The sequence below is a fragment of the Lepus europaeus genome, chromosome 12, assembly GCF_033115175.1.
Source record: "Lepus europaeus isolate LE1 chromosome 12, mLepTim1.pri, whole genome shotgun sequence".
NCBI classification, from domain to species: Eukaryota; Metazoa; Chordata; class Mammalia; order Lagomorpha; family Leporidae; genus Lepus; species Lepus europaeus.
Window position 1 is genome coordinate 76,806,863 of NC_084838.1, and position 14,986 is coordinate 76,821,848.

Sequence of the window (14,986 nt, forward strand, 5' to 3'; positions counted from 1 at the left end):
AATTTGGGAGAGAACTCTGCCCAGTGAGGACTCCAATGTTATGGTCTTGTCTTTTGCTTTTCGTATTTGTCATTGATTTCTCAAAAAAAAAAAAAAAAAATCAGAATTATGGTATCATTCCTCTCCCAAACTAAACATAGCTATTATTATAGTAGACTTTTTAAAAATGCCAATCTCTAACTAAATAGCATTGCCTCCCAAATACCTAAGGAAGTCAGTACATTAATAAAAACATGGATTTCACTGGGTTAAGACGAAAAAAAGAATCCATCCCAGGAGTGAAGGTCACCTTCAGCTGCAGAATCTACCCTTAGGCGACTGCCTCAGATTCTGGCATGATCAATCATGCAGACAATGATGTTCTGAAGTTGTTTTTTTTAAATTGTCAGCTTTCTTCATTTGGCACTTCATATCCATCTCATAAACAAAATGATTTTAAAGTCACAGCATTTTCATTAACTGCTTTTTCCCAATATTTTTGACATTATTTGCTTAGCAACATTCACCTGTGCTCTAATTGCTTGGATTCATAAGTCGGACAGAATACTCTTCATTACTCAGCATTTTCAGATATCATTTTCTGTTAAGTCAGAAATTCTGTCCTTATTTTTTACTGGTAAGACTACAAATAAACAACTTGTGTAGTATGTGACACCATGAGAAGTTATGCTCTCTTCACCTACTCTAAAAAGTGAAATTGAAAACTACTTCCATGAGGATACAAATCAAAAGCTGCCCCTGTGCACAGGCAGTGGCATCAGAACTCGGATGCCCGCTCTTCTCTTGAGTGAACTTCACCATTTGGCCTTCAGCATGGGTCCCCTGGGCCCATCAAGACTAAACAATTTAACAAGGAGACACAACAAGGCCTGCAGCCCCTGCCCAGAAAGGAAGAAACAGGGAAATAGAAGAATGTGGAAGGCCACAAAAAAGAAGGTGGGCTGGACTCACATATTTTAATGGGCAAAAGCCAATGATCTGAAACAACTGCAGCTTTTGACTTTTTAAAATTCATGTTGCATTTTCTACATAAAATAATTTATCTTTCCCCTCCTGAGTTACATGTGGGCTTAATATACAATTCTGTGAATACAAACATGGCTTTGCTTCAACAAAACTAACCTGACGGATTCATTAGGTGATGAAATGAGAGTTTAAAAGATTCTAACAGTGGACACTCTTACCTTTAAGTTCATGTCTAAACTCATGCTGCAAAGTTTATTCCATAAAGCTAAGCTATGCCTAAATTTAGGCACAGCTTTCTAATTAAGAAATAGATCTCTCTCCTGCCCCCAACTCTACCTTTCAAATTTTTTTTAAAACAGAGGCCAGCACTGTTGTATAGTGAGTTAAGCCACTGCCTACAAACATGGCACCCCATGAGTGCCAGTTCAAGTCCCAGCTGCTCTGCTTCCAATCCAGCTCCCTGCTAATGCACATGGGAAAGCAGCAAAAGATGGCCCGAGTGCTTGGGCCCCTGACACCCACAAGTGGACCCAGACAAAATAACTGGCTCCTGATTTCAGCCTGGTCTAGACCTGGGGAACAAATCAGTAGATGGAAGATCTCTCTCTCTCTCTCTCTCTCTCTCTCCCCCTCTCCTTCTCTCCTTCTCTCCTTCTCTCCCTCTCTCCCTCCAGGTAACTCTGTGTTTCAAATAGGAAAAAAAAAAAGTAACAAAGGGTTAACTGAGTAAAATAACAACACAGAAAAAGATACTATTTTTCAGTAAGTCTTCCAATCAGACTACTTTTCCATGGTCTAAATGGGGAAAAATGCTATTAACCTATTATAACAATATGTTAACCACAGTGCTAAAAGGAATTCAAAGAAATCAGTGTGTCATACTTCTGGCAACACTCTTCCCCACATCTTGTACTCCCAGAGACACTGTTTATCATTCAGTGTAAAATGACTGAACAAAAGGGCCATATATTATTCATCTTTCTATCTCCCACATTTCTCAGAACCACTTCTAGTACGAGTAGGTTCTCAGTAATGACTACCAAATTGGTAATTAAAATTCTCTAAGAAATAGAGTTCTTATTCAAAGTCAGCCTCCAGGCACACTGAGCACTTCTGAAGGTACTACACATTGTATGTGGGAAGGGAAAGAAGCTGTACAACAGTGAAAGGTATGTTCTTAGATGGGCAGTCCCTCAAAATACGAGAGGTGAGGCGAGCCTAAAAGGATAAACAGAATCTGTGCACATGAAGTCTTAATGGGTGGGAACACTAAGAGAACAGTCCAGCTGGGATATTATGGCCTGTCTGCTGCAAAAAAGGACTCTCTCAGGAACAGAAGTGAATGCTTGGATGGTTTTCCTTTGCTCACGTCAGCACAGGAATAGGACACAGAAGGCCACAGCTCAACTGGGATTCACAGTGCAATGGCACATTCATGAATCACTGAGCTGCTTCACAATATAACTACCTCCCCCATGCTGCCATTATCCCATTTGGACTGCTATATTCTATTGCCCATAAAACACTGAAGGATTAGCTTCAGAGACTGAGCTTACAGAGCTAGAGTGCTCTTCAGTGGTATGTGATTTTTCTTTTTTAAGCCATCGGGTGCTTTCTTCAAATAAAATCTTATAAATGCCCCCAATACATCAACAGACAAAATCAAAATTGCTCTGGTTGCAATTTAACCTGGAATCCTGCTTGTTGCACTTCCACATAATCACTGCGGATGCAAAATTTAAAAAACTAGTGATCCATTTCAAACTCCTCACTGACCAAGAGGTTAAGCACTTTCCAGGCAGCAAATGGAAGAGACAGAACTAGAATCCAGGAATGCCAACACCTAGACAAGGGCTTCTCTCACTATATTCCATGCTGCTTCCAAAAAGCCAGATGAAGAAGATACTGTTCATACTTACCATCTTTGTTCAGCCACTGCTTTCTTGTTCTGTACAAAAGGAGCTTGTTGTGTACATAGGGCAAAAGGAACTTGACACACCAGCTCTCCACACCAAGTTTGTTTTCAACCAGGACTATAGGACTCCGGTTATACCGTGCTTCAGGACATGGGATCAGGCCAATTTCATCTCTTAGTATGTAAAACATAAAGAGAATTAAATATAATACCAGCTTTTCAAAAGTTTTCTATTCACAAAGAGTAGTTTTAAAACTCCAATATTTCCCCCTTTAAAAATATTACTTAGCTCACTTACTAGATTGCTAGAAATAAAAAAACAAAAATGAAAAACCAGTTTGTTAATGATGGCAAGAGTATGGTCTGCTGTATTCTGTTGATGGATCTAAACACTGACCTATCTTTGGATGGCAATTTGAAAATGTATGGTAAAATTTTAAATATACATACTCTGACACAGTTCTACCACTCAGAAATTATTTTTTACCAAGATACACAAATAGGATGTTGACTACACCATTGCAACAAAAATAGAAACAATCTAAATGTTTACCAATATAACAGTGATGAAATAAGTATGACCCATCCATGTGATAGAAATGATTAAAAAAAAAAAAGGTAGATCTGTATATGCTGGTATGGAGATTTTCAAGTCACGGTAAATGGGGGGAAAAGAAGTGAGGGGGATGTTGAACACAATGTACACCCCAAAGCCTTTTATATAATCACTTTAAAAGATACATAGATGAGTAAAAAACTTTTTGGACGTATATCAAGAAACTTTTGGAGACACAAAGGTATTGAGCTAAGATTTTATTTTCATCCAGTTTAAATTATCTAATCATTTATATACATCATTTCTATTTTAAAAGAGAGGTTAACAAATGCTTGCCTGGTAATAAATATATGTGGAGCAGAAACAAATATCAATAAAAGCTATCTTGTCAGTGAGATTTTAGGCCATTTTTTTCCCATCTGTATACTTCTGAATTAAAAAAGAACCCTAATAAATGTTAAAACACAAAATACTTTCCGAAATTTGATGATTCAATATCCTAGCGGGAAACCTGGATTGAGCTCCTGGCTTCCAGCTTGCCTGTTCCAGTGCTAGCTGCTGTGGCATTTGGGGAACGAATCAGTGGAAGAGACTATCTGTCTCCCCGTCTCTCTGCCTTTGAAATAAATAAAATTTCTTTATAAAGAGAAACAATGAGGAAGCTGAGACAAAAAAGGCTAAGCTGTTGTCAAGTTATTTGATCCAAAGAAACAGGGCTTTGCTGCTTCCTAAAAAATACAACATGTACTGTATAAAGATAGGTAGGTCAGTTAGCTTCCAAATACAGTATGTTTGACTTCAGACTTCTGTGCCTAGTCCCTTAGGTCATAGTCTACTTTTTTCCAGATAATTTAGAAGTATTTTAAAATTGAAGGGACCTCATTCCTCCAGTTTTTTCATTTTTTCCATGAAGATAAAACTGAGGTCAAATGAGGTTAAAGGGATCATCCAAGGTCATATTGCTAGTGGCTAAATTAAGAATTTGGGCCTCTTAATACTTGGCCAAAACCCTTGAAACAAAAGAGAAGAACAGGACTTAGACCAGTTCCTTCTAGATTTTTGGCAAGATTCTGTCCATTTGAATTCTAATTTCACACTTAAGTTGGAAAACTCGGAGAAAAGCAAACTAAAAGCCATTTGTCATCCCTCTGCTTTATTAATGTTTGAGTATTCAACTTTTTTCCCTAATTACAAAGGGGGACTATATGGGACATATTCTATAATCCTTTTTTAGCAATTCACAATAAACATTGCTATAGTGTGAACATCATTTGGGTTCTGAACTCATGTAGGGCTTTAAAACCAAAATGGTAAGTTAATGATACTGGGCAGCTAGAAACTTAAGCCATGGGGTTACGCCCTGGTCTGAAGCACCAGCATCCCATATGGGTGCCTGTTCTAGTCCCGGCTGCTCCTCTTCCCATCCAGCTCTGCTATGGCCTGGGAAAGAAGTGAAGGATGGCCTACTTCTGCACCTACATGGGAGACCCAGAGGAAGCTCCTAGCTTCTGGCTTCAGATTGGCACAGCTCCGGCTGTTGAGGGCAACTGGGGAGTGAACCATCAGATGGAAAACCTCTCTCTCTCTCTGCCTCTCTTTTCTCTGTGTAACTTTCAAATAAATAAATAAATCTTTTTTTAAAAAAAGAAAAAAACAAACTTAAGCCAATAACGGTTTGGAAGGTGGACCTACCCTATGGGGAGGACCTTGGTCACCTGGGGTTTTCCCTCAGAAGGTAATTCTCACAATTACAAAAAATATTATAAAACTCTGAGTCAAGCCTAGTGCTTTTCTATACTTCCTGGTTTTCCATGTGATCTCTCTACACCTGTGTTCCATGGTCTACCCACTGCCACTCTCATCAGAGGCCAAACCAATGCAACTGCCTGATCCTGGCCTTGAACTTCTGAAACTTTGAATTTAATAACCCTTTCTCTTCATAAAGTCGGCTTCTTTCCAGTATTTCACTGTAGTAATCAAAAGCTAATATATTTTCTTAAATAATGCTTTACATTTTAATGAGTACAATGAATGTGGTATAAATATCAAATATATTTCTAGTATCCTTAGGAAACTCCTTCACCACCACTAAATTTTGTACTTTTACATTTTTTAGGTTTCTGACAATTTAGACTCCTGATATTTAATGTGCTATGCCAATAACTACTTGCATTACCAAGAAGGTCATAGGATTTTTAAAGAAATAAAATAAAGATTCATGTACATATTTGAAAGGCAGAGAGGGAGGGAGAGACTTCCATCCTCTGGCTCACTGACAACCTGAAGCCAGGAGCCTGGAACTCCATCTTGGTCTCCCACATGGCTGGCAGGGGCCCAAGTACTCAGGCCAAGTTCTGCTGCTTTCCCAGGCGCATCAGCAGACAACCAGAGTGGCAGTGGAGCATCATACGGGATGATGGAGTCATCGGCAGTTGCTTAACCCATTATGCCACAATGCCAACTCCTAAAAGTGACAGACTTTTAATACTCTCAAAAAGATACTACCGTTTTCACTTCGTAGGTTACCTCTGCAAGCCACCCCAAAGACTCGGGAATACGGAATGAACTAACATATTTACTTAAGACATACACAGCCGTGACACACCTCTTTGAGACCCTCACCTTGTAATGGGGTCCACTGGCTTCCAGAAGAAATTGAAGCTTCGTATAATACTGATACTGACTTTACTCCTTGGGTTTACAGAGCTTTTTATCTGTACCTTTCAGAAATATCAGTGGTCCACCAGAACAGACCTACTGATCACATACAAAAGTAGCATCCACCACCTTCCCTTCTGGGAGAAGCAGATACTCTCCCAATACGAACACTTAACCCTGTAATGTAGGGCAACCAAAGAGAAAATAGCCCAAGGAAGTGGAACAATCTTTTCAGTTTAATACTTATGTTGGTTTTGCTTTTTTTTTTTTCCCCTAAATGGAATTACTCTCAGAATGACCAAAAAGAAAAGTTAGTAAAATATCTGAAGAAACTGACCCCTGCATATTGATAATTAAAATTTTACTGACAACTAAAATATTTCAGAGATCTCATAAACTTTCTCATTAATTCTAAAGATTACCAACTTTGTGCATCACTGAAATTACATTACTGACTTTATTTAGAAAACTGACTACATTTAGAAAACAGCTATAAACAATAATAAATTATTGTTTATTGTTATGCACCATGTTGTAGGTTAGGTTTTCCATAATATATCATTATCCTGCACAACAATCTTACAAAGTAGGAATTTAATCTCCATTTTATAGATAATGAAAGAACTTTGTTGCAGTCTACCCAGCTAACAAATGACAAGCCAAGATTCAAATCTAATCTAGGACTGTGAAATTCTAAACTCAAACTTTCACAACTATACTATTGTTTAAATAAATGAAAACCAGAATATGACTATTAGACTCTAAGGTTCCCTATTCTTCATTTCTTTTTCAAGATTTATTTTATTTATTTGAAAGGCAGAGTTACAGAGAAAAAGGGAGACAGACACAGAGGGCTTCCATCTGCTGTTTCACTCCCAAATGTCCACAATGACTGGTGCTGGGCCAAGCTGAAGTCAGGAGCTTCTTCCGGGTCTCCCACATGGGTGCAGGGGCCCAAGAACTTGGGTCATCCCTTATTGGATCAGCATTGTAGGCAGGGGCTTAATGCGTTGCACCACAGGTGACTTCACCTATTCTTCATTTCAATTGGTAGAAATTCTAAAAACACTTTTTCTATTTCCTTACCCAAAAATCTTCATTGGGGCCTCCACTACCTAGGAGCTATTTTTTCCTCAATTAACTCTTTTTCAGCCTTCATGTCTCAATTTAAATGTTATCTTCTCAGTAAGTACTATTTTGAACTTCTGATCTAAATTGGGATCCCCTGTAATTTTTTTCAAAGTACCCTTCCTACCTGTTCTGCCTCCTTTGGTAATCTGTGTACCAATTTGTTTAAAGATCCATTAGGACAGTGACCATACCCAGTTTGTTCACTGATCTACACCAAGCATCTAGACCACTGACAGATCAGCATCATGCCTGTCAATCGAAGGCACTCTTTCACTGAATGCGGGAATGAAATAAAAAAAATCAAGCTAGGTAGTCACAGACTTCCATAATCTGGCCCTCCTGTATATTCCCGAACACATTTTGCTACTTTTGGTCAATTCATTGCTTTTTTTGTGGAGTTCTTTGGCTCCCTCTATAAATCCTACCTAGACAGCAATGTCAAGTTTAAAATCCATCTCCAGGAAGAGTCCTGGCCCAGGTAAACTCAATGTCCTCTCTACTTCTATTAGGCTCTATGTCACTAACTCATCAAGCTACTTTGACCTACCCCCCCTCAACTATAAACTGCTTTGCAGGGTTATTTTACTGTTATTTTACAGGTAGGTCTTAGGTCTACAGCAGTCACTGAGCACATGTGGCCAATAACTCTTAAAATTCCGTCCCTCATTTCTATTAGGTGTATTCAAGTGCTCAATAGCTACATATGGCTAGAAGCTATCATATTGATTAAAGAACACCTCCATTATCCCAGAAATTCATATGAGTGCCTAGAGTAGGAAAACTGTATTTTATATTTATTTCCAAACAAAGTACCTATGGCATCTAAACACAAGAGTCTAATGAATAATTTTAAAAATAATAACTAGCTGGATGCTTATGTACTTTAACATGACCTTAATTTTATTATAAACTGCTATCTTCCACATTTGCACTGGGTCTATACATTGAGCTAATGCCTGTCTCCAGGTCAAGCCTTCAGTTACATACTGAAGTCACCATATAAACACCATTTGTATTGTATTTCCCAGTTTATAAAGTGCCACACATTCATCATTCATGTGGTCAATATCTGTGCAGTGAGAAACACAGAGATTCTGGTTAGGCCTAATACTTAAGAGTGGCAGTTGAGTGCCACTGTGTGGAAGTCATTTTCCTGTGTTCTTTTCAGCATCCCAAGATCAAGAGGAAACCAAGGCTGAGAAAGGGTACCATACGCAAACCAAACAATAACAAATTCCACAATCTACCCATTCCAACTTTGATTCCTTCTGGCTGGCTGTTTCTACATAGACAAAATCAATATATTTAATGTAGTAGATGACTGCTAGTAAAATTACAGTCTAGCTTGTTTAGGGGAAAAAAGGAAACTAAAAGTAAAGAATGAAAAACTTTGATAATACTGAAAGTATAATTAAGATAGTGAAGTTAGATAGTAACTTTAAAGGTAAACATGCTTTTCCTTTAAACTACATATACAGTCTTTTTATTTGGGGAGTTAAAAGGGCCAGATTGGAGAAGTACAATTTTGAAAAGCCTAAATTACAAGATATTTTAAAGATGAATGGTAATATCACCAAAGATATTTTTACTGCAGGGAAGTATGCACTAACATATAGATGAAGAGTATGTAAATAAACAATGATTTAAACTATTAAATGTTTCAGACCAGCACTACATATCATTACTTCAAATGCCCAATACAGTTGAAACTTTTCAACTCAACAAATGCAATGTTTATAAATAACAGTAAATTATAAGCTGACAGAATATGCTGAGACTTCACAGTAAAAATACGATTAAGGGATGGATATTGATGTACTCTGAGTTTTGGTATACAAGATCCAGAAAAATTGGGATGCAGCACAAGCTGCACTGTGTCAAACTGCCAAGTCAACGAACACTCAAACCCAGTTTCTCCAAATATGAAATAACAATGCTCTTTCAGTCCACCTCGGGGAAGAACCAAGATGATTATATTTTTTATTAGACTTCTAACAGCTGCTAAATTTCTTCTAGAAAAAAACAGCACCAACGATGAGTGAATAGGGCCTTTATTAGTCCAACTGTTTTCTGAGGATATGTCCTATTTGTACTAAGGCTCCTAATCTCAAAGAAAGAGTGAAAGAGGAATATACAAGACATCAAAGCATTCTTCCGAAGGCCCAGCAGCCACTATGGTGACTGCCAGGAAATCATTACAAACACTCGCATTTTGAAAAAAGCAGCAGTAAGGAGGGGAAGGGAAGTGGATGGGGTCAGAGGCGGCAGGTGTTTTGAGGTCACCAGTTTCGTTTTTAATGAGGCACAGTTGCATTATCTCCAATTGTGCAACACAAGGGAGCAAAGACATCTGAGGGCCTCCTGAGTCTTTTGTAAGCATCACCTTGGAGTTTCCCAAAGAACACACTATTACGATGTAGGGTTGGCACCTCTTTTAGGAACGAAAAAAAAAACTGAACGGGTTAGTTAGAATCCTTTCAAAGCATAATCAGTCTTCTGATTTAAAAAATACAATACTAAAAACAAACTCCAAAAACAATGAGATGAAGCGCAAAACTGGATTCCTTGTTTCTTTCAGCCGGGGAGGAGGGATGGGAAAGGAGCTACACCCTAGCTTCTTCCGTGCCCTGCTTTGTAACAGTTGTAGCTATCTCCGCCTTTTAGTAGCTTCCTTTGCACTGTTACATAAAAGCCAAAGTGTCAGCAAGAGTACAGACTCTTCTGGTATCTTCAGAGTACTCCAAATGAAATGCAAAAGCAGGAGGAAGAGATACATGTGTCCATCCTGTAAGTGGCCAGTTTAAGCAGGGCAGCAGGGCGCGGATAAAAATAAACCCGCTCCGCTCACTTATGAATCAGGCTGCGCTAAAAAGTGTCCAGGCGGCATCCGCTCTGCCCCAGACCCACACTGCGCCCTACACAAGTCACTCTGGAGACTGCACCGTTCACCTTCAAAGCACAATGTCTCGCCGGAGTCACTTTACAGTCTTGTGACAAGTGAGGCGCAAGTCAAAGGCAGCCGCCGGCTCCCTTCGGGGGGACAAACGGCGGGGTCTCGGGCCAGCCAGAACAAGGGGGCTCGGCAGCCCCCGGAACCACCGGTCCCGCACGAGCCCGCCCGGCCCCACGCGGCTGTGTGTGCCCGAGAACCTCGCACGGACCGCGGCTGAGGACCTGCGGATGAAGTCCTTCGAGTTTCCGCAACTCCCGGGGAAGGGCGCCCAGGGACAGCAGACAAAAGTCGTTCGAGGTCACTTCCAGGGACTCGCAGCGAGCGCGTCCCAGGGCCGAAAGGCGGGCCTGGCGGAGCGGCCCACCACGTCCACGCCGAGCGCACTCGCCATCCGCTCCGCGGGGCGGGAGGGCCAGGACCCGCGCCGTCCGCCCGCCGCCCGCCGCCCGCGGTCGGTCCAGGCGCGGCCCCGCCCCCGCCCGCCCACGACCACCCCCCGGGGGCGGGGGAGGCGCGCGACTCACATGTGCGGGTTCCTCCTGAAGGCGTTGGTGATGTCCTTCACCACCCGCTGCACCAACACCGCCACCTCCTCGCTCGTCTCGGCCATGTTGGCGGCGGCTCGGGCGCGCCTCCGGGAGAGCCGAGCGGCCGGCGGGAGTTCCGCGGGAGCGCGCGCGAGTGCGCCGGTTTGGCCGCGCCGCCTGCCGCCGCCGCCGCCGCCGCCGAGCACTTCCGGGTCACGCTGTCGCGGGCGGCGGCCACGCCCTGGCCAGGACCCGCGGGTCTGAGTTCGCGTGGAAGGGTTCTGTGACCCGGTGTGTGCAGGACGGGGAAGACGGGTCGGGTTCGTTTAAGTCGCCGCTATTGTAACCGGAAGAGCCGAGAGCACCTGGAGAGATGGTGAACCGCGAGGACCGGTCCTCCGGAGCCCAGCGCCCGTCTGCGCTGTTTTCCCAAGCGGAGCGATGGGGAGGCCCCAAGGGGCCCGTGCTACTGACCTCCTTCTGTGGACCTGCTAGTCAGTCTCCGCCTGTGCGATGGAGAGCGGCCCTTCACAGTTCATTTAAAACCGTCCGTCAGTACATCAGACACGGAAAAGGGAAGGGAAGCTTGTTTGCCCTCTGGATATAGGCGGTAGAAGTCATGCATTTTTTAGATTTTTCTGCTTTGAGTGTATTTCATTTTTGCACAACGTTTGGTGGCCTTGGAACGCTGAGTCAGTTCTGGAGGAAAAGTGCCAAGGTCCTGACGGTTCGCCAACAATGGCCATTTATGTTGCTACAAATAAGTTTTGTAGGGAACAAAAAAAGTAACCACTAGTGTAGGATTGAGAGGGGAAGAAAGGATCTTGCTGCAAAGAAGTTTTGTAGGAAAAAATGTAACCAGTAGTGTAGGATTTAGAAAGGAGGGGGCAGGCACGAGAATGTTTGTTTTTAGAGAATGTTCCAGAAGAACTTACCTTGCAACATTGCACTTAGGGCTTCATCACCGCAAAGGAGCAGTTAGAGCTGCAAACAACCAGTTTGAGTCATATTTTTAGTATCCTGAACTGAACTTTCTTCATTGTGATAGTAAATTACCCACCTTGGGAAGGCCTTTGCTTCTCTTTGCTGAACATACTATGTATAAAGATGTAATGCATAAGGGGCCTTCCCCCCTCCTCTTTTGCTAAGGTTTTTGACAAAAGCTCCCCTAACCTTGGCTATAAGTTGCCAAACAGTGTGGCAAGCCCAGGCCCCATCTACGAGTTAGCAGGCAGGAAAAAAACAGGATTCAGAACAATTGGATTTAACATGGTGTCCAAATTCACCACTACCTGACCTCAAGCCCCATTATACACTCTTTGTAATTCATTGGCATAGTAAAGATCACTCCCCTTTAGGCCACAACAGTTTACAATTACCATGACAAGCCATTTAAGTGGCCAGACAAGGAGAAAAAAAAAAAAAAAAAAAGCTGTGGATCTCTAATTCCCTGAAGTCATCACTCCTTATGCAGAAATTAGATTAATAATCTGCCCAAGTATTAGCATACATTTCATGGACCTAATTAACATAAAACTCCAACAGCCCACGGAGCTGCTGTGTCTGGGAAGAGTGTGCTGTTTGCTACTTTGTTTAGCACACCTCTCTTGCTTTAACTATGCTGCCTCCAGATTGAGTTCTATCTCATGCAAAAGCCAAGAACCCTCCTGAGGCTGCAGTGAGCCCAGCCTGTCTGGTGTCAAAACTGCTTATTATGGCTGCCCTGTCTTGAGGGAGCTATACCTTCCCACTGTCTCCTTTACGTCTCACAGGTAAGTAAAACTATGAGTAACTCTCATTTAACTGGGTGATTGATTGGTGATACCCCAAGGAAAAGGACCTCTTAGGTCCAAAATGAGCATTCTTGTCCACTTGGATTTTGAAGTTCCATAGTTTAGGTTTTCATAGTTCAGGTTTTCTTCTGCCCCTCTGTCATAGGAAATCTGGTTGCCTTTGGTCCAAGACTTTTTTTTTTCTTCCATCCTTCCAAACTACATCTTATATAGGTATGCAAAGAAAAGAAAAGAAAGAACCAAACTCACTCATAGTAATGTTTAATGGGAATGTAATGGAACACTTGAAGTATGGTCCATGATTGTGAAAGTTAAACACCAATGAACTATACCCAGTGGTCAAAATGAATGTTCATCAAAACTAGACATGGTACTTCTGGTTTAAAAAGAAATAAGATATAAATCACAAAATTGTAGAAAGCAAGCTGGAACAGGTTGAAGAAGAATTAGCAAAAATGAACTTTGACCCCTGACAAATTCTGCAGTGAGATGATTGGAATGTGTGCTTGGCTTCAAAGGCCCAGGAGAACTTAAAGTATCTTGGCTAGGCTAAGAATGTGCCACCAGTTCTCCAATGATTCCTGTTAACTGATAAGCTCCTTCCTCTGCTCTTAATTAGAACCTTACATCCTTTTCTAATGGCAGTGGGCAATAAAACCTGACTTCTGTTGACTCAAACCAGCACACTCATGATTTTTCCACCCAAAGGCTTTATTTTTATATTAAAATTTGTGTGACTTTTGTGTTTCTGACATACTTGTATTTAGTAGGAAAAAAAACCACGCTTTGTCCCTAGCTCTTGAAGTCAGCTTCACATTCCAGGATGTTGGTTCCTCTGTGTAGTTCTTTGTTTGCGTCCCCACTTAGACACATAAGTGCACACACGCCCCCTAATCATTCTGGTGACTTACATGTCTCATGTTTCAAAATTTGTTTCATCCAGTCATTAATCATCTATATTTAGGGCTCAGTGTTTTAAGAATTGGGTTGTATGAGAACTGCCACCCAATCATTATGTACATAAGGAAACTGAGGTCCCAACAATTTAAGAACTGAAATGCATGAGCCCCTAATAATGATATGTGTACAAGAATAGGGTATGCTATATTTTGTGGAAGGACTAAAGATTTATATTCATGGATCTACCAAAGACATTTATGGATAATAGTGGAAAACAGTAAATAGAATAAAGGCTTGGTGACAGGATATTGATTAAATTATAATAGGTTTATGCAAGACTATTTAGCTATTTAAAAATGACATTATGGGCCTGCTGTTGTGGCATAGCAGGTAAGGCTGTGATGTTAGCATTCCAAATGGATGCTGGTTCATGTCCAGGCTGCTGCACTTCCAGACCAGCTCTGCTAATGTGGGAAAGCAGTGGAAGATGGCCTAGGTGCTTGGGCTTACACCCATGTGGGAGACCCAGAAGGAGGTCCTGGCTTCTGGATTTTGGCCTGGCCCAGTCCCTGCCATTAAAGCCATATGGGGAGTGAACCAGTGAATGAAAGATCTTTCTTTCTCTCTCTCCCTCTCTCTCGATCCCTCTCTCTCTCACTCTCCAGCTCTGACTTTCAAATAAATAAATAAACAAATATTTTTGAAAAATAACAACTGGAAGAACACATAAGTTTTTTTTGTAAGACTTAGTTACTTGAAAGACAGAACTAGAAAGAGGAAGAGTGAGAGATATTTTCCATCCGCTGGTTCACTCCCCAAATGGCCACAATGAATATTGATCATATAATATGATTAGAATTATTAAATTATTAGCATTATACTTTTAAGAAGATATCATATCTTATACTTGGAACTAAAAATGTTTATTATCAGAGAAGTAAAAAGTATTCTAGAACTAGAAATATAAACAATATGCTTAAGCAATACTGTTAACGCTTATAGAACCAAATGATGATAACTAAAGATACTAAATATGATACTGTGTTAGAAAAACAAACTGAAAGATTTTATTAAAATTAAAGATTTCTACTCTCCAAAAGACACCATAAAAAGAATGAAAAGACTAATTACAACCTGAGAGAAGTATATAATGAACCCTTAAAACTTCCTCAACAGTAAGAAAACAAATAACCTGATTGAAAAATGGGTCAATATTTTGATAAACCCCTCACCAATGCAGATATACAAATGGCAAATAAAAACATATGAAGCGGCAGGCTCTGAGGCGCACAAAGTTAATCCTCTGCCTGTGGCCCCAGCATCTCATATGGGTACCGGTTCTAGTCCTGGCTGCTCCTCTTCCAGTCCAGCTCTCTGCTATGGCCTGGGATAGCAGCAGAAGATGGCCCAAGTGCTTGGGCCTTTGAACCCACACAGGAAACAAGGAAGAAGCTTCTGACTCCTGGCTTCAGCCTGGCACAGCCCTTGCTGTTGCAGCCATTTGGGGAATGAAGCAGCAGATGGAAGATATTTCTCTCTCTCCCCCTCTCTCTGTAACTCTGCCTTTCAAATAAGTAAATCTTCTTT

The 14,986-nt window shown here is 41.2% G+C and overlaps 1 protein-coding gene across 2 annotated transcripts in view; it reads right to left on the bottom strand.

Moving 5' to 3' along the window:
* The window catches only part of PTAR1 (protein prenyltransferase alpha subunit repeat containing 1), a 58,170-nt gene extending 47,331 nt beyond the window's left edge, over positions 1-10,839 (bottom strand). Inside the window, exons 1-2 of one of the 2 annotated variants that reach the window (XM_062208391.1) lie at positions 10,704-10,838; positions 2,886-3,055 (exon numbers count right to left, since the gene is read on the bottom strand). In XM_062208391.1, the coding sequence (XP_062064375.1) occupies positions 2,886-3,055; positions 10,704-10,789 (256 nt within the window). In that variant the 5' untranslated portion in view covers positions 10,790-10,838. Of the gene's footprint in view, positions 1-2,885; positions 3,056-10,703 lie in introns of both variants that reach the window. The other variant, XM_062208392.1, reaches the window with a different exon arrangement.
* Positions 10,840-14,986: the final 4,147 nt, after the last annotated feature.